Source organism: Lytechinus pictus, chromosome 11 (assembly GCF_037042905.1).
Source record: "Lytechinus pictus isolate F3 Inbred chromosome 11, Lp3.0, whole genome shotgun sequence".
Lineage (NCBI taxonomy): Eukaryota > Metazoa > Echinodermata > Echinoidea > Temnopleuroida > Toxopneustidae > Lytechinus > Lytechinus pictus.
The window spans coordinates 28,186,231-28,213,889 of record NC_087255.1 but is presented as its reverse complement, the minus strand read 5'-3'; the positions used below and the strand labels follow the sequence as shown (position 1 = coordinate 28,213,889).

General features: G+C 36.0%; 2 protein-coding genes across 2 annotated transcripts in view; one reads left to right on the top strand and one right to left on the bottom strand.

The window, feature by feature from the left end:
• The window catches only part of LOC129271115 (ran-binding protein 3-like), a 29,891-nt gene extending 16,872 nt beyond the window's left edge, over nt 1-13,019 (top strand). The window contains exons 8-16 of the mRNA XM_064106267.1: nt 257-596; nt 4,119-4,212; nt 4,983-5,060; nt 5,438-5,477; nt 6,301-6,416; nt 7,149-7,272; nt 7,715-7,857; nt 8,402-8,630; nt 9,051-13,019. Of these exons, the coding sequence (XP_063962337.1) occupies nt 257-596; nt 4,119-4,212; nt 4,983-5,060; nt 5,438-5,477; nt 6,301-6,416; nt 7,149-7,272; nt 7,715-7,857; nt 8,402-8,630; nt 9,051-9,118 (1,232 nt within the window). The 3' untranslated portion in view covers nt 9,119-13,019. The remainder of the gene's footprint in view (nt 1-256; nt 597-4,118; nt 4,213-4,982; nt 5,061-5,437; nt 5,478-6,300; nt 6,417-7,148; nt 7,273-7,714; nt 7,858-8,401; nt 8,631-9,050) is intronic.
• A 5,579-nt stretch (nt 13,020-18,598) lies between these two features.
• On the bottom strand, nt 18,599-21,685 carry LOC129272073 (probable E3 ubiquitin-protein ligase MID2). The gene is made up of 2 exons (XM_054909311.2): nt 20,947-21,685; nt 18,599-20,183 (listed from the first exon to the last, which is right to left on the bottom strand). The coding sequence occupies exons 1-2, from the start codon at nt 21,583-21,585 to the stop codon at nt 19,752-19,754; spliced, it is 1,071 nt and encodes a 356-aa protein (XP_054765286.2). The 5' UTR covers nt 21,586-21,685; the 3' UTR covers nt 18,599-19,751.
• Between the last annotated feature and the right edge of the window lie 5,974 nt (nt 21,686-27,659).

Genomic DNA, 27,659 nt, shown 5'->3' with positions numbered 1-27,659 from the left:
TACCTTCTCCATTTATTGTTTCCTAAAGGCAGGCAATGTTCCAGTAGAAACAAAAATCAGTCCCTTGGTTGGGATATTAAAAGTAAATGGAGGCTCTACATGTATGTAGAGGAGATTCCTCACCTTTGCATGCTAAGAACTCAATTCACTTTTCATATAAGAGAAGGAGGGGGAACCCAGGTGTAGTGGTCCACTTGTAAATTTCCAATCGATTCCAACCCTTTGTTTTTGGTTTTTCATGTATGTTTGGAACTAGACGAGGAGGGAGAGGAGAAGTTGGGCAACCCATTAGCCGATGGAGCTCACAGTTTACCATTTGCAATGGCAGCAACGGCTGAGAACAATAGTGAAACAGAAAGTGAGGCATACAAAAGGACAAAATTATTTCTGCCGTTCACCACGGGTGAATCGAGCGAAAGAGACTTGGGTTTCGGCGTGTTTGGCAAGTTCCGTGATAGTGCTTACAGGATTGGTTTCACGGAGCAGGATGGGCGGGTTAGTGATGGGAATTCAATGGACAAGGAACCCGATCCGGATCAGCATGAAGGGACAACGCATGAAAATTACTTTGCCCAGTTTGCAAGCAAAAAAGACAAGTAAGTATGATCACTTTCTGACCGGCATTCCAATATGGGATGAATTGTAGTAGTCCTGACACAAAATGTGTCTTAGCTTAAAGCTCAGCATATTGACCAAGAATATGACAATTTTCTGTAATGTTTTATTCTGTGTACTTTTTTCCAAATGGGTGTTTCACAAAGAGTTCAGTGTGAACTAAAGTCATTTAAGTGCAAATGTGCACATGGTGTATACCAAAAAATGCACTCATTTAGGACTACACAGTAGTGTGTGTCCTCTAAGCATGATCTCATTTTGCAGGAATACTTTACATGTATGCACCTGGGAATTTAAAAGCAATCTTAGTCACAATTGAATCATTGTGAAAACCCCCCTAATGTGAAATTTCACAGGAATTCAAATGACAATACAGCGTGGTGTTCTTAATTTGTTTTCAATCCATTGCATACAGGGGAGTGTTTTATAAAACAATAGTCAGTGACTGACTATTGTTATAAGCTACTAATATACTTGCATCGGATTTGCAGAGAGCCATTTTGTTTCATGAAGCACTTCCTTGTGCTTTTCCAATAATGGCAAGTCGTATAGGCACTTGACTTTAATGTAGCGTGATGAAAGCGCATGCAGTGTGCATGTATATTGAATTTAAAAGATTTTATGGTTAAACGATAAGATTAGCATGGGGTGTAGAACGCTCTACACTGTACTAATTGGCTCGCCACAATCTTTGCCAAAATTGTTTCCTGTACTTTTTGGCTATTTTAAAAGAAAATGAGAGAGCTGCCCAGTAATGCTTCTATCTTGCATCCTCATTTAGGGTTTATTGTTAAATACATGGCATGTACAAATTGTCTTGTGTTGTTGGCATGTTATGTATTTTCTGTAAATGTACTTTGGAAAAAAAAGTGATTTTAGGACTTGTTAAAGAATTACAAAATTTGTTTTGGCACCATTAATGGTTTATTTTTATATTGTTACATGTATGTACCTTTCACAAGGAGATTTATGATATGGTATTGGAAAAGCAATCTATAACCCTAAAAAGACCCGTGGGGGGTGCTTTCATCAACATTTTCATGTTAATTCTGTATTGACATGGAAAGCACATGTTGATACATTTCACGACTTTTTTTCTTTGAGTCTTGCTTGAAATCCTTTGAGACCAAATGTGCGATGTCATGCCATACCAAAAATTGCTCAAACTCATAATGTCATACATGTGCAAATCCAATGCAGTACCCTCGTTTACATATCAACCAGTAGCTTTTATGTGAAATTAAATGAATCTCTCAAATCTCATTACTCTTATTTCACAATTGTGAAATTTTCAGCTGAATGCTCATTCAATTTTTCTCTTTTAATTTGAATGAATTTTTAATTTTGTAGTGGTTGACTTGACCTTTATGCAGTGAACAGGTACAAGAGTTGTCAACTTCCAGGCCTTAAAATGTCAATATTTTTAGGGCAAGGCCGCTTTACTATAGGACACATTTTTGTATTACAGCACAATTGGGAAAACAACTCAAAAGGGCACTAAAAGTATTTTAAGTCCAATGTTAGGGGCATTGAGGCCAATTTGTAGGACATCTGCCTTTATGGCCATGGATAGCCATGAACTTCATGTGAATTTTTTTCGTGTAGGAACTTTAATTAACATTGTCAGTGGGGTTATCATTGTAAAATCATTATCACTCTCTTTAGTATTCTGTAATGATGCAGTCAGACCGCAGGTCCCTATGCTAATGAGCAAAAAGGCCAGATTCATCCAAATCATCTCGTGGCTGAATCCTCTTCCTTGCAAAATCTCGTGATTCGAGAGATTTTCTTTCTCTAAGAATTTACCTGTTTTAACCTCAAGTTAAATGAAATATTATTGCACCATCAGGTAGAGTAAAAGTTACTCTTTCATATTGGTCATTTATTTTGTATACAATATTTTGTTAAATAAGTAAATTTCTGGCCTGAAAATGTGCCTCAAAACTGAATTTTCTTCCTCTGTTTTCTTTTGTAAATTGTGCAAAACTTTTTATTTTGAGCCTCAATGATATCTATATCACCATAAAGCTGAACTTCTGTACTTTCTCACAATGCCACTCTTGATATGCGGCACCTTTTAATCGGGTCAAGATCACACTTTTCCCACCAAGGTACAAGACGAGATTTCTGAAATTTTGTACTTGCAAGAAATCCAGAGTTCTGATTGGCTGGATAAGGTTCACAGAACAACATGCGCGGGGTATTTGAGGAGATTACCACATGGGAAGTGTGACCTTCCCACGAGCCCAGGCACTGGGACCGTTGGAATTTGCCATTGTGTGGTCTCTTTGACCAATCAGAGTGCAGTATTCTTGTTTTCAAACTGTTTTATGTACTTGGCAAATGAAAAGTGTGATCTTGACCCGATTAAACCAATTCTTATTTTGAAACCTATATCATTTCAAAGCATACATATTCAGCTTTATCATGATATAAAAATCATTTGGGCTCAAACAAAAAAAAAGTGTGAAAATAGCAGCTTTTGTCAGGTGAAAATATTTATTTTGTAGCATATTTTAGATCAAAATTTTAACCTATATTACAAAATCTTTGAATAAATTCAAACACATGACCTGAAAGAATGATTCTTCTTCTTTACAATGGTACCAAATTCATGAAATTTGATGCACAATTAGAGCAGCAATGACCGAATGAAAAGAGGTGTTTTGGTCCGCATCAAGCTCATTAAATATGCAAAACATCTCAAGTCATGAATATCACTTGGATGAAAGAAGCCACTTTCTTGGGACCTGCAGTCTGACTGGATGTTTGTGATTTTTTCTATAAATACACATGTTTTTAAAAGCTAACAATATAATATTATTGATGAAGTACATGTAAGCATGGTCAGGAAATCATAAAGGAAAACAAAAGGTAAGCCCTAACACAAAAAGTTCACTCTTACTAATAATCAGGTTAGTGTACATATACATTGTATTTAAGTGTTGTTTGCTGTAAATTAGGCCATCTTTCGAGACAGAACCCTATTTATTACATAGAAATTTTTAAGGTAAACAAAACAAGACTAAAAGCAACAAATGAATTAAAAAGTATTGAATTCAATAGTCGTGATGGTAGAAGTCAATGTGTTTTCTTTTGAACGCTAACAATGATGGGCTGATTTTCAGTTCAAGAAGGAGTGTATTCAAAGGCAAATTTGCACTAATTGTGCATATTGTTTGCACTAATACAGTATCCCACTGATGTTTGTGTAGTACATTTAATAATGATTTTTACTGCACCAAACTATTTTACATTTTAAAGCGGACATTGCAAAAGATGGAATCAAAATGGATGCAAGTCAGTCTTCAACCCCACCATAGTTCTGCAATTAATTGCAAATTTGTGATTGATTGTTGCTCTGTTTCTTGCAACAGAAAGTGTAATCTGATTTTTGTAATTGATTGCAGAGTTTTGTGTAACATGTCAAGCATAGATTGAAGTTTCTCCTTTGGCGAACAATTTTTATAGTAACCCACTTCTCTTTTTCTACAAATGCACAGAGAGTTAAACAGTTCTGGAGACAGTCCAAGCAGTTTATCAAGTTCATCAGGCTCATCGTTCTTGTTTGGACAGAATATGAATGAAAGAGTTACGGTGGGGCTTCACGTACACAATCTTGCCTGTATTTCATATTTTCTCATCTATCTCTTTCTTTTCCCATCTCATACCGGATGTCTCTCATCTTCTTGTTTCTCTTTCCTTTATTTCTATCTCTTTAATTTCTCCTTGTCCGTTCTACTCTCTCCTATCTTTCAATTTGTCTTCCCTCTTCTCCTTGGGGCCCCCCTTCCTCTGTCTCCTTGCTTCTCTTACTCTGTCTTCCCGTCTTCTTTCTACTCTTATTTTCTATTTTCCCCCTTATCCATCCCTTCCCCTTCTCTCTTTCCATTCCAGTATCTTCGTCTTCATTCTCTTGTCTCTCCTTTCTCTATCCTCTTTATTCCTCAGTGCCCCCACTCTACTCTCTACTCTTCTCACTCCATCCCTCTCTTCTTTCTTTTTAATCCTCTTCTCCATCTTTTGTCATTAACTCTTATACTATATACTTTATATCTGCACTCTCCCCCTATAATTTTCTTTCCTACACCTCTCTCTGCATTTCCTGATAGCTTTATGTATTACAATTAATGTATCAAGTCAAATGAATTCATATTTTTTAAACAACAAAATAATACACTTAAGGTTTTTGCTCTTGTTGCTATCATCGTTCCTGTTTTTAAATTTGAGGAAACAAGACACGGCCCTCACTCACCAAGAATTATTGAAAGAAGAATATTCCTTAGGAATGTGTAGAAGGCTGGGATAACTTAAGTTTTCATATGAAAAAGTAGGATTATTTTATTATTTCACTTGCTTGTTTTTAGAGTCCTAACAGACAAGAAGGGGAACTGCAATCGGTCGGTGAATTGGTGTTTGGTCAAAATCTTTCAGCAAGGATCAAGGTAACTTTATTGATAGTGAATTAATTTCATTATAATTGGAGAATTACAAACAGGCATGTCTTGATGAGGACGACAATGATGATAAAGATGATGGTGATGATGATGATAATGGTGATGATGGTGGTGACGACAACAATGACGATGATGGTGAAGATGATGATGACGATGGATGAAGATGTTGATGATAATGATGATGAGAAGAAGGATGATGATGATGAGGATGGTGGTATGATTTGAACCCAGTGATACACAGTCCACAGACATGTCCACTAGGCCATGATAGCTCTGTCTGTATATAGTAAATTCAATGACATTCGGATAATTCTATTTGAGATGTTTTGAAGGGGTGATATCATGTTTTGTATAATTTTTTCCAGAATGATGGATTTAATGAAACTTCCCCTGAGAAACCAAAAGGTGAGTACATCTTTGTTCTATTTTATTTAAACTTTAATATGTTTACTGTTCAAATTTTTGTTTCATTTTGCAATGCAGTACATGGTCACATGGTGTTATAGGAATCCACCCCTTGATGCTAAATATCAAGTTTAAATATTTCATGATTCAAAGTTAAATCCAAACAGTTGATTTGTAAGATATATTATTATGAAAGAATTGATAAGGATTTTATTCATTATTTTTTCCAACAATACCACAAAGGTAACACACGCAACTGTTGTGTGACGTAGAGCTCGGCTGCTGTGAAAAAAAATCGTAGGCAGACCGGGCGGGGTTCGAACCCACGACCTCTGGACTAGACCAGTGTCATAACCACTAGACCACCAGAGTACTTTGTTCAAGCTACCTTATATATATTTTTTTTCTCTTTATTATTCCATTAATCATAATCAAGGCTTTTTTGTAGTCTGATATCATTTGGCAAACTTACCATAATCTTTAAGTTCTTTATTAAAGAAATGGCAAACTTTTGATTAAAATCTGTAAGTCTTTGAGACCTGGGAGGTGTTTCACCAAGATTTAAGTGTGACTTAGAGTCATGCATAAATACCGAGGCATGTATGATATATAATGCGCAAATCTTGTTGAATAATACGCAGTAGCGCGTGTCCCATGTGTATGATCTGATTAATGCGGTGATGTGTTTATACTTCATGCAACTGGGAATTTAAGTTCGACCCTAAGTCACGTTTAACTCTCTGTGGGACACCCCCAGGACTATTCATTTTTTAGTCATAGTTCATTAAAAGTTATATGTTTTATCTTGTAATATTAACTTCAGAGCAAACATTAGCTGAGAATGCAAGTGCATTGGAGGAGGCCAGGGAGAGGATGAGGAGAAAGTTTGAAGACGTTGAGAACCTGACAGGAGAAGAAGATGAAGAAAATGTTGTTTCGGTAAGTTTTTTGGTTTATATTGTACTCACTTTGTCTATGAGCAGTTGGTCTACTTTTCAGGTAGTTTTATACCACAAAGGCCTAATCAATTTGGTCTACTCAGGGTAGGAAATTATTTTTATTTTTATGGGGCTGTCTTTTTTTCCACATTAGGGCGATAACAGAATTTTAGGGGCTATTTATTTCATTTCAAGGGCTACTTTTTAGGGGTAACAAGCGATTACACAGTAAATGTAAATATCATTATTCTTCCATAGTTATAATTCTGACTTTCTTAATAATCTTGAATATTGTTTGTGACAGATCTTAGGGCGAATCTAGAAAGAATGATCAACCCAAAGCACGTCTTTTGGGGGAATTTTAGGGGCGATTTGGGCTGTCATGAGGGCGAAATCGCCTGTCGCTCTCACATATTTTCTAAGCTGACTGTCAATTTGGTATAATTGCTGTTTAACTTGCACTGCACTTGGTCTGATAGCCAATATTATTCAATGAGAATATTGCATATTGGATGTCATGTGCATGTTAACACTTTGTTGACTGGTGACCCTTTTGTAGGAACAAAATCAACGGCAATGCAAATCTAATGTGTATCGCTTTATCACATAAGAAAGATCACCAGTCGTTTGTGAAGTCGCTTGTAACTTACAAACGGATTTATGAAACACCCACCCGGTCAATGAGAGGCTCCTGTTCTTGAACAATGTTTTTGTGATTGTGTTTTGATTGCAGTCCCATTGTAAGCTGTTTGTATTTGACAATGTGAAGAGGAATTGGCTAGAAAGAGGGCGTGGTCAAATAAGGTTGAATGACAGTCGGCAATTAGCAACGGATTCTGCTTTCCAATCAAGATTAGGTAAAGCTTGTGTAATTTCATTAATGTGATTTATTTTTCTTTTTGTTATTTCAAAATTCAAATACAAATGATATTTTATTGGTTCAAAAATGTTGAAAATATGAAGGAAATACAATTTCTTTATGATATCATTGATAAGTCATATACTGTGGTTCATATTATTGAACCTCTACCAACACCTTTGATAGATTATATTTTGATGATAGAGCTTCTGAGAAAATGGCACCAAAATCATGGAACAACCTTCCCCATGATATCAGATAAAATACAGACTTCAACAAATTCAAATCTGTGTTAAAAACCTAGTTTATTAATTGAAACTTCTCCTTTCAACATGCATAGAGACTGTTAATATGGTATATAAACAGTCTTATTATCATTATTATAGATATTATTTGTGTTATAGATATTATTTGATATGACTTGGTTGTTTTGTTTACAGTAATGCGTACGCAGGGAAGCTACCGTCTTATTCTCAACACCAAGATCTGGAGTGATATGACCTTAGAGAAAGCAACCACGAGGAACCTAAGAATTTCAGCCATGGATGCTGAATCTGAGACGATTAAAATCTTCCTTGTAACGGTAGGTCCTTCAGCTACAGGACATGCTCTTTCACTTAAGCTATTGGTTACTGGAACAGGGTCCCATTTCATAAAGACAATTTCTATAACAAATTTACTATTAGCCAATAACATTGTAGGATTTTAGTAGCTTTTGACTATTATTGCAGATTTGTTATTACAATAACTTTTATGAAATAGCCCCCTGGTTGGTTCCTCTACAATCCTGTGGTAAGAATTCAGTAGTCAACATATTCTTATTGCCTGCCGGATTCGGATGGTCATTCTATAGAGTAGTAAAGTAGGATGTCGTGATTTTACTCATATTTTTTTTTACATTTCAGCATTTCCATGACAATATTACAGTAGATCAGGATGAAAAACCCCAACTTGCCAAATTTTAATTGAATCAGTACTGATGGCCCAAGGCAAGCATCTCTTCAACTGAAAGGGGGAGGGGCAGTACATTAATGGTTAATTCACTTTACTCTTTAGTAAATAGCCTCCATTGAAATTTTGAAAAGGAATACATGTAATAGAATCCTTGAATCATTCTCCTCAATCAGGGAACACCCAAGGATATAGAGCAGCTGTACTGCGCTATCGAATACCGAGTTCAAGCCCTGAAGCACGTAGAAGAAGACAAACGATCAGATGTAGAAGAGGGTCAGACCGGAGCACAGGATACCAAAGATGAAGAGGATGAAGATGAAGAAGATGCAGAGGATGATGACGAAGATGATGATGAGGATAGTGAGGTGGCTAAGATCTGTTCTCGTGATAGGAGTAAACCAAGTAAGTAGTCAGGGAAGAGTTGGGGATAATTATGATAAATGGAGATGCTGATGCTGCTGCTGCTAATGATGATAATGATGATGGTGAATTGGTGATGATGATGATATCAATGATGATGATGATATCAATGATCATGATGATGGTGGTGATGATGATGATGATGATGAGATGATGATGATGTGGATGATGAGGACAGTGAGATGAAACCAATTAAGGAGGGGAGATAGGTAAATTGTAGGAAATATGTATGTGTTAAATTTATGTTCCTGTGAAATCTTAGTAAAATGACAGGTATAAAATTCTTATTAAATGTTAATCATGAAAGCCAAATTTATAAACAAGTGAGCATAACGGTTATTACTCTTCATCAATGTCAGTCTATTATTTCTTACATTATTTTTTTATACCCTCTTTTTTTAGCATCTCCAAAGAGCACTGAGGGCAACAGTGCATCCGCTTCACCTTCTCTACACCCTGAAGAATCATGAGTGCTGCTCAAGGAATTATTCTCGCAATGCTCTTGGATTCTGAGCTCAGACTTGTTATTTTGGGGTCAAAATGATGAGAACATGGCTTAACTTGAGGAATCACAATGGCATTGGTATCTGCTGAGATGCAAGAACAATCAGACCTCCATTCTTTTATTTGCCAAGAGAGATTTCAAAATTGGAGTTGACCTGTTGGTTTTGGAGTTGACCTGAGTTTACATCACATCAATTCATTATAGGTCTGATGTTTTGTGATTGATTGCATTAGTTATTATGTGGAATCAATCGTAAAAGCTAAATGTTGACTATGTGATGAATTTCTAAGCCCAAATGTCAAATTTTCCTGTACCTACCATATTTCATCAAAAAGATTTGCCAAATGGACAATACCGTCAAACCTTTACATAGATATTACCAGAGAATCGGGTATATGAGTAGAAAATCTCTTTCTTGGTTTAATAGATACAATGTAGTTCGAGAGTTTTGATAGGAGCAGAGAAACATAATAATAAAGGTTTGAAAATATTCACCAAAGAATAACATGGATCTTTGATGTGTTGAATTCATATAACATGTATGGGAAGTTGCTCTTATGCAACATCATACTTTAAGATTTTAAAGATCATTAACTCTGTTTATTACCAGTTTTCTAAAATTCTAAAAATCAGTTTTTGCCAAACCTTCACACTCACGTTGCTCTTGTTTTTTTGCTTACATCTTAACCTGAAAAATTTGCTTTCATTCTAATAAGGATGATAGCATAGTAACAGACGTAAACATAGGTATTTGTACAATGATTTAGAACATTACACAACTTCACTGGAAGAACTTTCCCTTTAATTTTTTCTCTCAACATTCCTATTAACCTGTTCAATTCTGGAGCCAGATGGTCCATATGCAATACCTATGGGAATTAATAAATTCACTTGTCGGTGGGAAATACAAACTACTGTATCTTATTGCTATTATGATACATTTAATTAGTGCTTTTGGAAAGGATAATTTGCACAGTATTAGAATCAAACCTTGCAGGAAACGGGGACATGTTATAAATTTGATCGTTATTATTGATTTTCTATTATTTTGTGATCAAGGAGGGAAAACTGAACAAATCACACTAAGTGACCAATATTAAATTTTTGAACGAAAAATTACCTGATCAGTCCCCCTTTTACTTCACATAATTAATTCTTAGTTTCCTGAATACAGAGTTTTCACAAGATATGCTATGCAGAAATTACGTATGACCAATGTTGGGTTAAGTGTTTATGCTTATTTTAATACCATATCAAAATATTTCATTAATTTATATCCTCATGAGTTCTGCCTATTAGATTAATTCAGTTATGATTTAGATGCGATATTTATCGAAATGGTGATCAAAAGAGTGTTTTCTTTTTTAAGCTTGTATTCTATGTCCTGTTCTAATCAATATGGTTACCAGTACTAGCTTTAGGGTCCTTTATTAGTACTGTTCCCACATGATCTATTCATAGCTTTAAAAGTTGAAAAAAAAATACATAGAATGGTACATTGCTATGATGAACATCTTTCCAAAGATAAAGATTCTTTATTCTTTTAATTTCAATGTTAAAATTAAAGATGATTAAAGTTTAATGATGTACCTAAAGTAAAGGTACATTAAGCTTTATTTTAAATTAATTGTTGATTGAATAACAATTATACTTATTATTATTATCAACACTTCAAGTGGTGCACCCATTCCAATAGGAATTGAAAAAAATCTTTGTTTTAATTCAACTGTTTGAAATGTTTTATGATTTGCTGCAAAATGTATTTGTTCATGCAACTTTCAGTTCTTATCTGTTTGATAAATGCGAGAAAAGGGTTTTATGAAAGAAAGAATTGCTTACCAATATCGAATTTCAATTTTCAAAGTCTATTCTTTGAACTAGTTTTGATTTCATTTTCTTTTAAACATTGAGTAGTGTTCATCATTATGTTTGTTCAATCTTTATGAACCAAAGTTTCATTTGACAAAGTCATATCATTTGAAGTAATACAAAATGGAAATCAGGCCATCTGGGTACTAGATTAAATGAGAATTAGTCCAAGTGGGTATAAGACCAAGTATAGTGTAGAGTAGACCAATCAGCAACGAGGCCAAATTGACAGTAGACTAAATTGGTTTAGCCCAAGTGGTATTAGATTATCAAAGAACTAGCCCAACTGCTTTTTAACAGTGGGTTGGTATTGCTAGATTTATAGCTAGGATTTGGACAGGATATCGATTCATTTCTTTTCTTTAAAAGAAGAAAAAAAAAAAGATTCCCCAAAATTTGAGGTTATCCAGTTCCAAATGTGCCTAGCAGAAGAGATCCAGTGAATTGTGATTTGCATTGACTCCAAATGTGCATGCTGAGTTCTAACTTTCAGAGCACATATAGTGTTTTTGTCATATATTCATCATTTTCAGTTATTGATTTCAAAAGGGTATTTAGCATTCTATTATTTATTCACTGATTACAATCTTGGATTTTATACCCTATAAAAACTTTCTGTTGGACATGCAATGATATTCCAACCATTCCTATCGACTTTGTTGTCAATACTATATTTTTTTGTGTGTCCGTCAAGTTATGCATTTGTTTGTTTTTGTAAACAATAGTGTTAATGTTTATTTACACACATTTTTTTTTCTTCAGTTGTTTAAGAAAAAAAAATCATTTACATCGGCATAAAAGGATTATGATGTTGTTGACTGTAATTTGAAATATATGTTTATCAGGAACTATTAAAGGACAAGTCCACCCCCAACAAAGAGATGATTTGATAAAAAGGGAAAAATCCAACAAGCATAACACTGAAAATTTCATCAAAATCGGATGTAAAATAAGAAAGAAATAAAATAATTTCACAAAACAGTTATATGCACATCCTGTTGGGTATGCAAAATGAGGAGACTGATGACGTCATCCACTCACCATTTCTTTTGTATTTTATTATATAAAAATGCGGGATATTCTATTTTTTCTCGTCATTGTCAGGTGAAACAACGATTACTTCCTCCCTGAACATGTGGAATGAGCAGTGTTTAATACTATATGATTCAGTCAAGTTGGTCCTTATTGTCAAATCTGTAAAAAATGAAATATTGTATAATTCAAAGAAAAAAAATCAAAAGAAATAGTGAGGGACATCGACTGTCTCATTTGAGTTGTGCATATAACTGTTTTGTGATAAATAAGCAAAACTTTAAAATGTCATAACTTTCTTATTTTACATCCGATTTTGATGAAATTTTCAATGTTTTGCTAGTATAATATTTGCAATCTATTGCAAATATTCTCTTTGCAATTCCCCATCTATTTCACACTTAAATCTTTGTGAAACACCAATCACTTTTAACTATCGCCATGTTGAATTCACACATCCTATTACAAGAAACAAACAAGCCATTAGCAATTAGTTGCAACTTTCCTATTAATTGCAGGATTTAAAATTGATTTTGGGAAGTGAGTTCATCTTTCAATTGTAAGAAACTTGCCACCCCCTATGCCAGTCATTAATATATCCATTTTGCTGCATACTCCTTATAATCAGTTGATTGTCATTGAGTTCAATATAATCTTTTAATCAGGTTGTTATTGTGATTGAGTTCTTCTCCCACATACCTGTTTGTCAGTTTAGTTTATGTCCCATCTATCGGGTGGAGAAATTGGCCCGTATTCTGCAGTCGGGTTTAATTTAAACTCTGGTTTAAGTTGTGGTTTAACTATGGAAAGCCAGTTGTCACATAAATCTATAACAGATGTTTAATGTATCAGCTAATATGACTCCCTAAACATTATTAACTGCCTGGGAAGGATAAGTATGACAGTTGTCTTCACCATTAAAGAATTAGTAAAGAGCACAGTAAACATGAGAAGCATTCACTATAAACAAAATTTTGAAATGTTTGGCTTCCCATAATTTTAGCACAGAGTTAGACCATGCTCTAAGTTAAACACGACTTCAGAATACTGGCCATTATGTTTACATGGTTCATCCATATCCGCAACATGTGTCATTATCAGGGGGACGTAGAACGCTTTCAAGAACATAGAAAATGTATTGTCATATGCTTCTCATGACAATGAGCGACCAAGCGGTCTGTCGAAAATTGGTGAATCAAAATGGCAGTTTCTTCCTGGACTCTGTTCAAATGACTTAATTGCAATTTTTCATCAGCTCCAAAACTTAAGATGAATTCCTGTTCGACAAAGTCCTACCAGCTGATCATTGTCATTTGATGGGCATTTTCAATACGTTTATTGGGTTCTTGAATTTGTTCTGCATGGCGGTGCAAAAACTCAATATTATCACTGAGGTAGACCTCTGTGTTGTTAACAACACCAAAAGAACGTTCCCTCTAAATCAAAAGTATTTATCTTTGTATAGGGAAAAAGATTTTAACAAATTATCTTTGTAGAAGTTTCCTACTCTGATAGATTATTATCTGTGCTGAAGTAAAATTGATCCATCAAGTCTGTTGTGGGTAAGCATGCACTGAAGGAAAACTTGTCACTTTTCGGTGTATTTAACTGGATATATATTATGATCCTTTTACCTATCAGAGGGGTGTTTCATGGAGAATTCTGTCATTGATTTTCTCTGGCAGATGTTATAAGCTTCTGAAATCCCCGTAGCTGATATAAAATAAGTCTGTGAAAATCACTGACTAAATTCTTCTCCCTGAAATGCTTCCCAGGAGTTATTACATATTAACACCTCTGTATGATTTGGGATGGACACAGGTGTGTATTACATTGAAACCTCTCTATAAAGATCATTCAAGAAGTCTGTCTATTTCGACGCCTAAGAAGACTGGGGGGGGGGGGCTGATTCAGCCCCCCTTATGATCTCGGCCGTCGATCGCGCGATCGCAACAAAAATTGGCACGCGCGTTACCCATGGCATTATCTACAAAACTATAATATTAAATTCTGCGAAAAATCTCATTGCTCATTAATTATGCTAATTTATGCGTAAAATCATAAGTTTGCTCTAATTAATAAAATAATGCCCCTAAAATGCTAATATTTTGTTTCACATACTCTAGATAGGCATCTGATCAAATTTATTTTTCAAAATTTTCAACATCACATTTATTTTCTTATGTATTCTATTGTTTTATAAATTTCTTATATATTTCCATGTTTTTCGACTTTTTGTTTTTTATTGTTTTTTCAATGGAAATTGTCGGGGACTTTATTTTGACCATTAAAAAGATAAAATTAATTGATTTTAAGCAGTAAAAGGAAAAATAATGATACATATATGAATTTTGGCTAAAAACACTATTTGCATTGGATTTGTACACAAATTCACGTTTTTGAGTAATTTTGGGTCTGCATGCACTTACGAAATAATACGTAAGTTCTGAACCGCCTATCCGGGGGTTACAATTTTGGACTTGAAAGTAAAAAGTCAGCGAGCGACGCGGTCAAAAAATTTCAAGCGGCGGATTTATCGCGAAAAATGTCGAGGGGGGGGGCTGAATGAGCCCCCAGTCTTCTTAGGGTTAAGGGAATCAATGGTTACTTTAAGTCGGGTGTTTGTTCTATGCAGGTACTCGCTAAAGCAGGTTTGACATATATATTATAAAAATGGGAACAAACTTTACTAGTATCTTCCTCATGTTAAATGTTTTTTATGATATATTCTGTCCATCAAGCCCAAATTTACTATGCTTGTCGTTGATCAACCTCAAACTTGGTCAAACTTGGTATTTCTTCAAAAGTTTATTTGCAATTTTCATTAGGGTGCTTACTGTAAGAGATTTTGGTATTAACAAAATCAATACAATCGTTTCAAATGAGAGTCCTGCTTGCTTTTGATGGGGGAGGGGTGGGGGCAATTTACAATTTTGTCCAGGGAGCAATTTTTTTTTTACAAATTAACAATTCTTTATCCTCAATATTGTTTTCTTGGGGAATTAATTCTGATATTTTGATTCAGTGGTAAGTTGTATTCAAAGTAATATCCTGTGATTCATATAACTCAAAGCTCAGCTGTCATGAAAACATATAATATGAATTGTAACCATGTATGTGTATTTTGTTTTGACAAGTTTCTTATCTATAATATTATTTGGACCATTAACTTTGTGAACATTAACAAGATGAGAGTTGATTATGTGTTCTGAAGATTTCGCTTTGGTAATCAGTTTGTTTTTTATTGCACCAAAGCATGTTGATGAAAGAAATAAACATGTTTTGGTATTGTATATATGTAAAAAGAATTTATGACTTGTGAGTCTTCTGTTTTTAATTGCTTATTGATTGATTGATGAACTAGAGAAGAATTCAACTTAAAACAATCAGTAAAGCAGACAGGTGAAAGTTTGAACAAAATCAGACAAACAAAAGGGTTATGATTTTTTTTAAATTGCACAAATTAGCAACCACTAAAATTCTAAAGATGATAATAATCATGGTGATGTGGAATGTTGTGGTGATAATAATGATCATATCTCGTATATTTATCTGAGTTCGACCAGTTAATGTACTCCAATTAATTGGATTTCTTTCCAAATCTTAGAAAACTGCTAAATTTTGTCCAGACATTATTCAGACTCGTATCTTGAAGCTTTCCCTTTTCAATGACTAATAGAATATATCCCAAATTTCTGCACTCCTTATTTCACAAAAGAAAACAATATCACACCACCATCACCATTATTTTCAATAACAGAATATGTCAATATAAAAATGGTTTATACGTATTTTCCATTACACTGAAAAAATATTTTACAAAGTCTCATTCTAAAAACAGATTATTACGAATGCATCGCGCTATGGAAGAGGTGATCATATATATGCATTATACTGTTTTCTCAATCTTATCAGGCCTTTATAACATCTTCAACAACAAAAGCAACAATAAAACTTCATAAGCTGATAAGTGCAAACTACTATTTCTTTGAATAGTATAATATACGTTTTATAATCAGAAGATTGTTCCCCAATCCCAAAATATCGGGTCATTTTTTTTATCCTCATTAATGGGATATTATCGGGACAGCGAGGACCCTTTCTACAAGTAGTGAATATCTTCGAATTAACGATTGATACAATATTTATTCAGTATATCCCTTTGCAATTTTTATCAATTTCTAAGAATGCCAAGAATTATTATTTTGCAAAAGAATATTCTGAAATGATCCAGTTAAAAAACAAGATCAAACCGCTACTGCGAGTTTATAATAGATGATACTCGAATATAAGTCCGGGGGGGGGGGGGGGCACTTACATTGACGAGTGGACACCATGCGTGACCAAAAAAAAACGTAATAAGGGTGTCAAAAACACTAAAATAATAGGAAGGCTACGTGTTTAGGGTCAAATTTGCGAGGGTATAAAAAATTAAGACTATTTTGTTTGATATAGGATGTACTTTTTGCCCCAAGAGTCGACACTACGTGTTTAGAGTACGATTTGCGCGAGGTGTGGAAGGTGGGGCTGTACTAAACCCAATGATGTAGGTAAAGGTAAAACCGACGACCGACGTCCGTGACATAACAATTGAAATATCGCTGGACAAGGGGTTCAATTCAGGGAATACTTGCCAATAGTATCGTTTGGTTTCCAATACTTGTTAAGGGTAGCACGCCAATACTTGTGAAGGGGTGCATTTTCAGAATATGGAAAATACTTGTTTAGGGTGCTTTTCGAGACCCCATGGTCGCGGTCGCGCATGGTATCCACTCGTCAATGGAAGTGGCCCCTCCGGGAATATAAGTCACATCATTGACACTTTTCAAAGAACGGGCTTAAGCTTTCGCTCCGGAGGAATGGTGCTTAAGAGGAGGAAATCACAATTTCTTGATAATTGGGGGAAGGCGGTGTAAGTTGAGCATAGGGGTAAGTTGAGCCACAAGCCCCAGGCCAATAATGAATGAGTCAGACATTGTGGTGGTGTCTTGTATTGATGACCCATAGCATAACCCCTAACCCCACCACATTGTTTTCAACTTTGAAACAAAAAGTACTTTTTTAGAGGGAAAAATACAAATTTCAGCCAAAAAAGTAAAAAAAGGGTATGAAATAGATAAGTGCTTTCTACACACACAGGTCTTTAGATATAATAGGGGCAAGTTGAGCCACAAGCCCACCACATTTTTTCAACTTTGAAACAAAAAGTTCTTTTTTAGAGGGAAAAATGCAAATTTCAGCCTAAAAGGAAAAAAAAAAGTATAAAATAGATAAGTGCTTTCTACACACAGGTCTTTAGATATAATAGAGACATAAGAACATTGTTAGTAAGTGGGGCCCGTCTTACAAAGAGTTGTGATTGATCTGATCAATCGCAACTATGGACGGCCAGCAACATCAACATCTATTATGCTTGTTTGTTCAAAATTATATATCATATATCTGTGATTTATATTCATGCATTCATTGTTTTCTTGAAAATTCACTTTGATTCACACTGATGGATTTCCATATATAGTGTTACGATTGATTGGATCAGTCGAAACTCTTTGTAAGACGGGTCCCTGGTATGGATCTTCATTCTTGCCATAGTCTTATACATGATGGATGCAAACAAAATGTGTGGATGCGAAATTGTCGCATTAAGTTCGGGGCAAGTTGAGCCATGGTAATTCCCAATTCCATTGGTAATGCATACAAAATAAAACCTTAAAAAGCCATCGATATGGAAGCAGAAAGGATCAAATGTACACGACTGTTCTTTTTCTTTTAGAGGATGTTAGTATTTATAGAGAATTAGTAAGTGAAAAGACTTTGAATAAAAAATTGACATGCTGGTTCTTCCCCCATACATTTTGTGGCTCAACTTACCCTACAGATGGGGCAAGTTGAGCCATTTGACATCGCTTTTTTCAGAGGTGACAATGACTTTCAGTGTGGGGGTAAAAAGTTATACATAGGTGAAATATATTTCAGAAGAATTACATTTTAAGGCAAGGTATTTATTTCTACAGGATTATTAATCACGGATGCGAAATTGTCGCATTAAGTTTGGACTGGGGTAAGTTGAGCCAGCCAACATGAGGCAAGTTGAGCCATGGTAATTCCCAATTCCTATGGTAATGCATACAAAAAAAAACTTAAAAAGCCATCGATATGCAAGCAGTAAGGATCAAATTTACACGACTGTTCTTTTTCTTTTAGAGGATGTTAGTATTTATAGAGAATTAGTAAGTGAAAAGACTTTAAATAAAAAATTGACATGCTGGTTCTTCCCCCATACATTTTGTGGCTCAACTTACCCCAGAAGGTGGCTCAACTTACCCTACAGATGGGGCAAGTTGAGCCATTTTACATCGCTTTTTTCAAAGGTGACAATGACCTTCAGTGTGGGGGTAAAAAGTTATATATAGGTGAAAAATATTTCAGAATTAAATTTTAAGGCAAGGTACTTATTTCTACAGGATTATTAATCATATAAATTCTAACATGCAAAAGCAAAAAGTGTCACAACTTACCCCGCCTTCCCCTACCTACACGTCACATTGGAGAGTAGTCTCTCCCGCTTGTCGCAATTAACTCGTAAGATTGTCAATTCAAAAATTACAAACCTTACTTTGAACTTTCCGTTCTCCATATGTTTACGCTTTCACATAATGGATACCCTGAGAATATACACAAAGCTCGATTGAATGATTTTGATATTTCAATATTCGGAGTCAATTTGCAATTCAATGCTTTGATCTTACCTATGTCTGCAACAATTATTCAACAACTGAGCTATCTAAATTTGAACGGTGACAAAATAATTGGTGTCCCCGAATGCGTTTCCTGACTCGGCTATTTGTGCGAATTAGAGTGAAACTTTTATAAAATACAAATTCTCGTCGCAGGCAAATGCAAGCATGTCTGAAGAGAGGCAAACTAAGTAATACCAATACCAACCCAATGGTGTATCAAGTGCATTGAACTCATTTTTTTCCTTCAGGTTCAGACCATCAAGTTCATAGAGCCTGATTACCACGTTACCATTCTTACGATCGTTACTCGCGACATACACCCTGTCCTGCTCATCCACGGCAGCATACAGGTTGATGCCCTTTCGTGCTTTTAGAGACTCACCAGCATTCCCATCCCTATCATATACTGTCACCACACTTGGACTGGTGTAATGACATGAACTGGTGACGATCAAACCTGATTTAGTGGCAGATACCTGATGCGTCTGATTGTGCCTTGTTGGGACAGTGCGCACAAGAGTAGATCCTGTAGGGTCATAGATATCGACTTGGTTTTCACCGTTTGCAAGGAGTATTTCATCTGACGAACTTCTGCTTAGTCTCAGATGAAAGTCGTTATTTCTTGCGGTCATTTTCGCTGTCATTAGGCCTTCAGAAGTGTACTTGTGTGCTTCTGAGTAGCCCATCGAAATGCATACAGACCTATCTTTTTGAATTATAAGATCAAAACAATTCGTATTTGGTATATTTGCATACCCTTGGTTTTTACCAGTAACATCAACGATATCTATGCCAGTTTTGCTGTAATATCCGATAGCCACACTGTCATTAGAGAACTTAGTCATTCCACTCATTCCTCCTTTAAGATTTACATGCTGAATGACTTTCAACGTTGGATCTAACAATCCACAGATACTCCCAAGGTCAAGACGAGAGTATTCTGCAGGCTTGAACCTCTTAATTATTACGCGCTTCCTTTGTTATCATGGTTATGGCTACTGCAGATGTGTTGTCAGTGGACTTCTTCAACACAGCATCCAGTTCCTCGCAAAGCAAGGCGTGGGCAGACAACGTGTCTGTCTCAAGATGACCCAATCTGTTCTTATCCACCAATTTAATTGAACTACAAATACTCTTGATTCTTTGTCGATCTTTCGATTTCAACGTGTTTAGGTCATCATGGAAACTATGCTGAAAAGCGTTGATTTCTTCGCTGAGTTTTCGATGATTTTCTTCCTGCTCTTTGACCTTGATGCTGTATGCTTGATTGACATCCTCTCTGAGTTTCTGCATAGCAGAGTCTACCTCGTGACGTTGTAGTTCTATGTTTTGAATGTTTTTTTCTAGTTCAGATTTCCTCGTGGCAACTCGCTGAACAAGGTCATTAACCTTAATGAAAAAAAGAAGAGAACAAGCCAACCAAAGTTTTATTATCTATAATATGGTAATAAGATGTGATTATTACTTGTCTCCTCGGGCAAGATATATACGGAGGAGAAAGCAACCCTCCCTCATTTTTGTTCTACAGGTTTTCTTGTATAGGATCCTAGTTAGAGTGAATAGCTCTGTTAATGGGCCAACATGTTAAGGGGGTCAGACATGGCGTCTGGGGCAAAATTCATTCAAAGCTGCGAGCGAGCAAAGAGAGATAGCAAATCGAATTTGTGATAGTTACTGATAATATCCAGCAATATATATATTTATATATACATATAATTATATATATATATATGTATATATATGTATATATATATTGCACCTTCTCTATCCCTCTCCTTTTTTTCCCTTGGTCGTGAAACTCGGGGGCATGGCCTCCAAGCCCCCCCCCCCCCCAACTGTAGACCTACGCCAGTGAGCATGGTGAGCGGCTGTCAGTTAATGCTCGCCATATGCCCTAGAGATCTTAATGAATTGTAGATATAATTCGCTCAAATACGTCTACGCCTGATCATGCGATGACAATGCCCAATGCTTTAAATGTCTCCCCTGAAGAGTACTTCATTCTAGGGTATGGGATATGGAGCGCAGATCCTGGAAATGGTGATCTGGCAGTGGGAACTTCACGTATCCGAATCTCCTGGATTGACATATACTGTAGTTTGCTAAATCATGAAACAAAGGGTGCAGTTACGCGGCCTCGCGATCTACTTACCTCAAGTCGCAATTCCCGCTCAAAGTCAGCTCTGTTCTTGATAGTGTGATTTTTGTGACGGTCAATCACGCATTTGAGACAGAAGTGGACCTTACAATCCTCACAGTACATGTCTTTATCCTCTTGCTTGTGGATGTAGCATTTGTCGGATGAATGGCCAGCGATGACAGTCCCCTTGATGATATCATCATTTGGTATAATCTTATGACCTTCAAAGAATATTGTTAACTGCTTATGGCTATGATCACAATTAATGCACATGTAAATATTACATGTTTTGCAGAATGAGTAAGCATCTCGCTGGAACTTACACCCTGTGCATTTTGGACGCATCTCAAGGGCAGCATTCATCCCTCCGCACTTGGCGTAGTAATCGTCTACTAATCCATTGACCGTAACATTGGCGAGGAAATCATCGACACGGTTAGTAGACGTAAACTTAGAGATCGCCATACAGAGAGGACAGACCATGTAATCAAGATTCTGATGGGCTAAGTTATATTGTTTGAGGCATTTTAAACAAAAGGTGTGTCTGCAAGAAGTCATGATGGTTGCCACGTCGAAGATCTCAAGACAGAGCGGGCATGTTAGGTTTTGTGAAGAGCTTGAAAAAGCTTCCGTTTCAGGTTGCTCAGCCATTTTTAAAGACAAGAAGACAGATCGAAACAAATCACTGTAGAATATAATACTAGAATACACTGCACACTGGGCAATTAGGCCAGACTGAACAAGGCACCCATAGTCGACACTACAGCGATTTTCCAAATTTAATGAAATTGAAACGAGGTTCACGGACTTTGGACCCCGACTCCGTAATAAGGTGTCGTGATTTTGGTACAATGGATATCGTTTTAAAGCTGAGGTTCTAGAGAGTGGGGATCCTGACGTAAAGGGTCTCTACAACGCACCAAAATCCATTGAAAATGCATGTCAAATAACAATAGACAGCTGGCTGACAGTTTTTGTCTCACCTGCATAGCAGAGTGAGACTATAGGCGCCGCTTTTCCGACGGCGACGGCGGCGGCGGCGTCAACACCAAATCTTAACCTGAGGTTAAGTTTTTGAAATGACAGCATAACTTAGAAAGTATATGGACCTAGTTCATGAAACTTGGCCATAAGGTTAATCAAGTATTACTGAACATCCTGCCTGAGTTTCATGTCACATGACCAAGGTCAAAGGTCATTTAGGGTCAATGAACTTAGACCATGTTGGGGGAATCAACATCAAAATCTTAACCTAAGGTTAAGTTTTTGAAATGTCATCATAACTTAGAAAATATATGGACCTAGTTCATGAAACTCATACATAAGGTTAATCAAGTATCACTGAACATCCTGCATGAGTTTCACGTCACATGACCAAGGTCAAAGGTCATTTAGGGTCAATGAACTTTGGCCGAATTGGGGGTATCTGTTGAATTACCATCATAACTTTGAAAGTTTATGAATCTGATTCATGAAACTTGGACATAATAGTAATCAAGTATTACTGAACATCCTGTGCAAGTTTCAGGTCACATGATCAAGGTCAAAGGTCATTTAGGGTCAATGAACTTTGGCCAAATTGGGGTATTTGTTGAATTACAGCCATAAATTTGAAAGTGTGTTGGTCTAGTTCATAAAACTTGGACATAATAGTAATCAAGTATCACTGAACATCCTGTGCGAGTTTCAGGTCACATGATCAAGGTCAAAGGTCATGTAAGGTCAAAGAACTTTGGCCACGTTGGGGGTATTTGTTGAATTGCCATCATATCTCTATAAGTGTATTGGTCTAGTTCATAAAACGTGGAAATAAGAGTAACCAAGTATCACTGAACATCTTGTGCGAGTTATAGTAGTTTTCATAATCAGCACTGCTGCTATATTGAATCGCGTGATGCAGGTGAGACGGCCAGAGGCATTCCACTTGTTATGTTTCTGTTTATGGTAACTCCCACAGGACAGCTTTATGCTGGTAAAAGCCAAGCTGGCCTATAATCAATTACCTAGGAAACATTCTAAGTCTAGGTTTAGTCATAATATGGCTGACCTTATATACGACATTATATTACTATCGAGCCTTTTTCTCAAAGTGGAGACAATTGTGTCAGATTGGGGATTCGAACTCACAACCTTGCCATTATGAATCCAATGCTCTAACTACCGGACCACGTTTGTCGAAAGTTGGTGGCCCGAGACAGCAGATTATCAAAAAATTCGGACCGGACGAAAAAATGCAAATATGTCGTTGACTAGAGTCCAGGACGACACTGCTGTTTTGATTCAACGATTTTCGACAAAGGATGTTTTGTCATTGAGGGGCTTTTGACAAAAGATGCTCTGCGTTTTAGAAAGCGGTTGCGTAGTGATTGCGAAAACTCCCTACTACACTTTAGGAGCAAAGAGAGAGAGAGAGAGAGAGAGGGGGGGGGGGGGAAGAGAGAAAATGATTCCCCCGCCTTATTCCTTTTTTCTTTGCTTTATATACCAATATTTCCAAGAGGGATCTGCAATTACAAGTATTGCATTTAGTTGTCCCCTCAATGGAATTTTCATATGCTGTGTTTAGTACTGCTTTTTTATTTACAGTCTTAAGCCCGTCTTGCAAAATAAATTATTGTAATGGGCCCTAATATTTATCCGTTTACTAGTATTGGATTGATATTGTTTTGTATTTTCCTGTGTAAAATCAATGAAAGTGCTCGAACCGTAAACACTCAACTAATTATGCAATTGCATATAACGTGAGTATTGATTTTCATTTGGAAATTTGACATCATCATCAGTAAATAAGGACCACATTGATGAACTTTAGAAGCTAAATTGTCTCACTGTCACTCAGTGGCGTACCTAGGATTTTCCACAGGGGGGCAAAACCGTCCGCCAAAAATTTGACAAGCAAAAAAAAAAAAAAAAAAAAAAAAAATCTTCAAGCTCGTCAGGGTGGGCAATAAAGGTCTTCAAGCTCGTCAGGGGGGCAAGAAAGGTCTTTCAAGCTCGTCAGGGGGCAGGGATACGTCCTTTGCATGGATTGTGGCTCGTCAGGGGGGCAGACTGCCCCCCCCCCCCCCGTAGGTACGCTAGTGCTGTCACTGATATACTTGGTATTCTGTCATTATTGGAACGTAAACTATGATCAGTCATGCGAATCCGACAAGCTCTGAACCGGATCCGTTGCGGTCAGGCCTGGATGTGGGAATGTCTGTCCGAGTATCCGCAGTCAAAGAGTCCGATTTGGAAGATTTCTCCCAAAGGGTGTATGATGCGATTCGTATAAATATTGATACATTAAAAAAAATGAAATCAAAGAAGACCATTAAGAGCAATGAAGCCGAAGTAATTGCCTACGGTCCTATGGTATCCAGGAAAACGCTGTTGCTGGAGAACTCCGACGACGTAACTAATATCTACAGTGAGAGACAATTTTAATGTTCAACTAAAGCACAGTGGCATCGATCGTAGGCACACCTAGCGATCGAGACACTACCCTTGCCAAGACACCGCTTCGGGAGGAACCTTGCAAAGACCAAGTGGATCATCATCATCTATCACCAGACATGCCAAAGACCACATGAAGGTTGTCGTACGACGTGAAGAAGAGAAGACCTTGAGAAACTCTACTAACCTGATAATGATGTAGGAGTATCTCTGGACTGTTTGAGTAGCATCTTATGCCAGGTTCCTATTATCCATATCTGGTGTTGTTGTTATTGTGTGTGTGTGTGTGTGTGAATCTCCCTTTTTACACTTCTTATTAAACTGTATCATCTCTTTTATACACAATTTGTGCAATTGCATTTTTTATTCGATTTTTATGTTATATGCGCTTTCCTTTTTATATTTCAGATAACTTAAGTGCTTTTTTACTTTAATTATGCTGTTTTTGTCTTCATGACTCCATATTGTTTTTATGCATATTTTTACTTTTGGTTTTAACCTATATATTTACATATCTTACTTTTCTTTAGTTTCATAGTTATAGTGATTTAAATGTCCATGAAATTATGATGTTTTATTTCTTTTCCGTATTCCATTTTTGTCAATTTTTTCTCGATTTTTTAGTTTTTTCGTTATATGCTGATATGATTTTATGTTTCAATGTTTGTATTTTTTATGCATTGACCTATCAAAAACAGCTTTTGCTGAATATGTCTCTCCGTGTTGAAATGAACAAATTGAATCAATGAATGAATGAATGGCAACGAAGTGTAAAATATGGAATCCTGAAACTCAAAATCACATTTCCCTCCATGTGTACAGCACATTTTGCATTTCAATGACATGAGATATGCCCTTACGCGATTTCCCCCATGATTTCCCGTAAATTCCAGAGTGAATTTTGGAATGGAGAAATAAATGTAGGAATTCAATAGTTACATTGATTCACAGCAGTATATTGTAGCTCAGCAGATAGGCGTATATAGATCGTAATACTCACCCCCCCCCCGAGCAGCGATGATTTGTGTACTGGAACCCGGGGTGCAGGGATTCCCTCTGACCAAATAGACATTTCTAACACGCCAAATTGGAAAATTGCTACAAAATAAATCCAATAAATTGTTGATAGTTTACTCTCTCGCTCACGACCCCCCCCCCCAATATTGAATCGTATTCAAAGCTTAACCCCCTCAATTTTTCCACTTTCCGCCAATGACAGCAATCATGTAGTGCTTGATCGTCATTAAAATCAAATCAAAATTATCATTGTTACCTATTTTACACAATTCTGTTTGATTGGTTAGAGAGAAGGTGACCGTGTCCGATATTTTTTAGCTGATTGGCTGATTGGCTGAGATAAAATAAGTCGGTGAAAATCACCGACTAAATTCTTCTTCCTGAAGTGCTTCACAGGAGTTATCATATGTAAACACCTCTGTGTGATTTGAGATGGACACTGGGGATAGACACAGGTGTGTATTACATTGAAACCTCTCTATAAAGATCATTCAAGAAGTCTATACCACTTGGTCTTTATGGACAGGTTCTTCTAGTACATGATCCAAGGTTCAAGGGAAGCAATGGTTGCTTTAAGTCGGGTGTTTGTTCTATGCAGGTACTCGCTAAAGCAGGTTTCACTTATACACTATAAAAATGAGAACAAACTTCTATCTTCTTCATGTGAAATGTTTTTTACGATATATTCTGTCCGCCAAGCCCAATTTACTCTGCTTATTGTATATCAACCCTCAAGTTCATGGTCAAATTTGGTATTCTTTCAAAAAGTTATGTTTGCAATTTGCATTAGCATGCTTACTGTAAAAGATTTTGGTATTAACCAAATCAATACAATCATTTCAAATTTCAAAATGAGAGTCCTGCTTGCTTTTTATGGAGGAGGGGGGGGGGAATTTATATTTGTGTCCAGGGAGCTTACTTTTGTGTTTTTACAAACTAACAATTCTTTATCCTCAATATTGATTTATTTGGTGAATAAAAATAGGCAAAAATATTTAATTCTGATATTTTGATTCAGTGGTAAGTTGTATTCAAAATAATATCCTGTGATTCATATAACTCGAAGCTCAGCTGTCATGAAAACATATAATATGAATTGTAACTATGTATGTGTATTTTGTTTTTACAAGTTTCTTATCTATAATATTCTTTTGACCATTAACTTTGTGAACATCAACAAGATGAGAGGTGATTATGTGTTCCGAAGATTTTGCTTTGTTTTTTATTGCACCAACATGACCAAAGCATGTTGAAAAAAGAAATAAACATGTTGTGGTATTGTAAATAATTTTTGTAAAGAGAAATTGTTGCCTTGAGTCTTCTGTTGTGTTATCACTATTGACATGATTGATTTATTGGCAAGTATGAACCATTATCTACAATTTTGCATTTTGATGAATATCATTTTTCTACAATTCTCCCATCATCCTACCTTGTTTTAAGTGAAATTATTCAAAATGACTCAAATTAGTACACCAGAAAATGGTGGCTAGCCATATAGGTGAAGGTCTTTTATATTCACATTGTGGGCTTATAACCATATAGACTGCTATTTCAAATTATTCAAAAGTTGGGGTTAGCTCTACGTTCTACCATTCATGAAACGAAATCAAAGTCCCTTTTCGATATGCATGAAATAAGTAATTAATGATTCCAATTTATATTTGATACTGACCATTTATTTAGTTTGATGCATTTAATGACTGATTTAATTAATCATGGAGAGAGAAGTGGAACTGATATTTTATTAGGTCAAAGTAGACCAGCCAATATTTATGGGGGTAAATATTGACTCTCTTTCGCATTCTTTACACCCTCTTCACACCCTCCCACATTTTATGAATAATGCCATGTCATATTTATGAACAGTGATCCTTATAAATAATGTGGAGGATGAGTCTTTCACTCAATTCTGATGCTTACTCCTTCGCTGTCATAAAAGGATGGTTTGTGGAGTGACATTTTTAAGAGTACATGTAGAAATTGTGTACATCTCATCACTTAGATACAGTCAACACAATATTTGATAAAATCGTTTATTTTTTTCAAGTTGTGAGATTCTGTATAAAGAAAAGCAAAGTAGTGAGATATAAAGAAAAGCAAAGTTGGTTAAAAAGAAAAGAGTTAAAAAAGAAAGGGCTTGGTCATGACCACTCAAGCCTGTAATTAAATTGAAGAAAGTGATAAACTTAGTTTTTCGATTTCGATAAACTGAGTTTATCGAAATTGAAAAACCTAGTTTATCGGCGAAAAACCTAGTTTATCGCCTTTAT

Coding starts and splice junctions, on each gene's coding strand:
- LOC129272073 (XM_054909311.2), bottom strand. CDS start 21,585: ATGGCTGAGCAACCTGAAACGGAAGCTTTTTCAAGCTCTTCACAAAAC. Junction 20,184..20,946: donor AGCGGGAATTGCGACTTGAG/GTAAGTAGATCG, acceptor TTTTTCATTAAG/GTTAATGACCTTGTTCAGCG.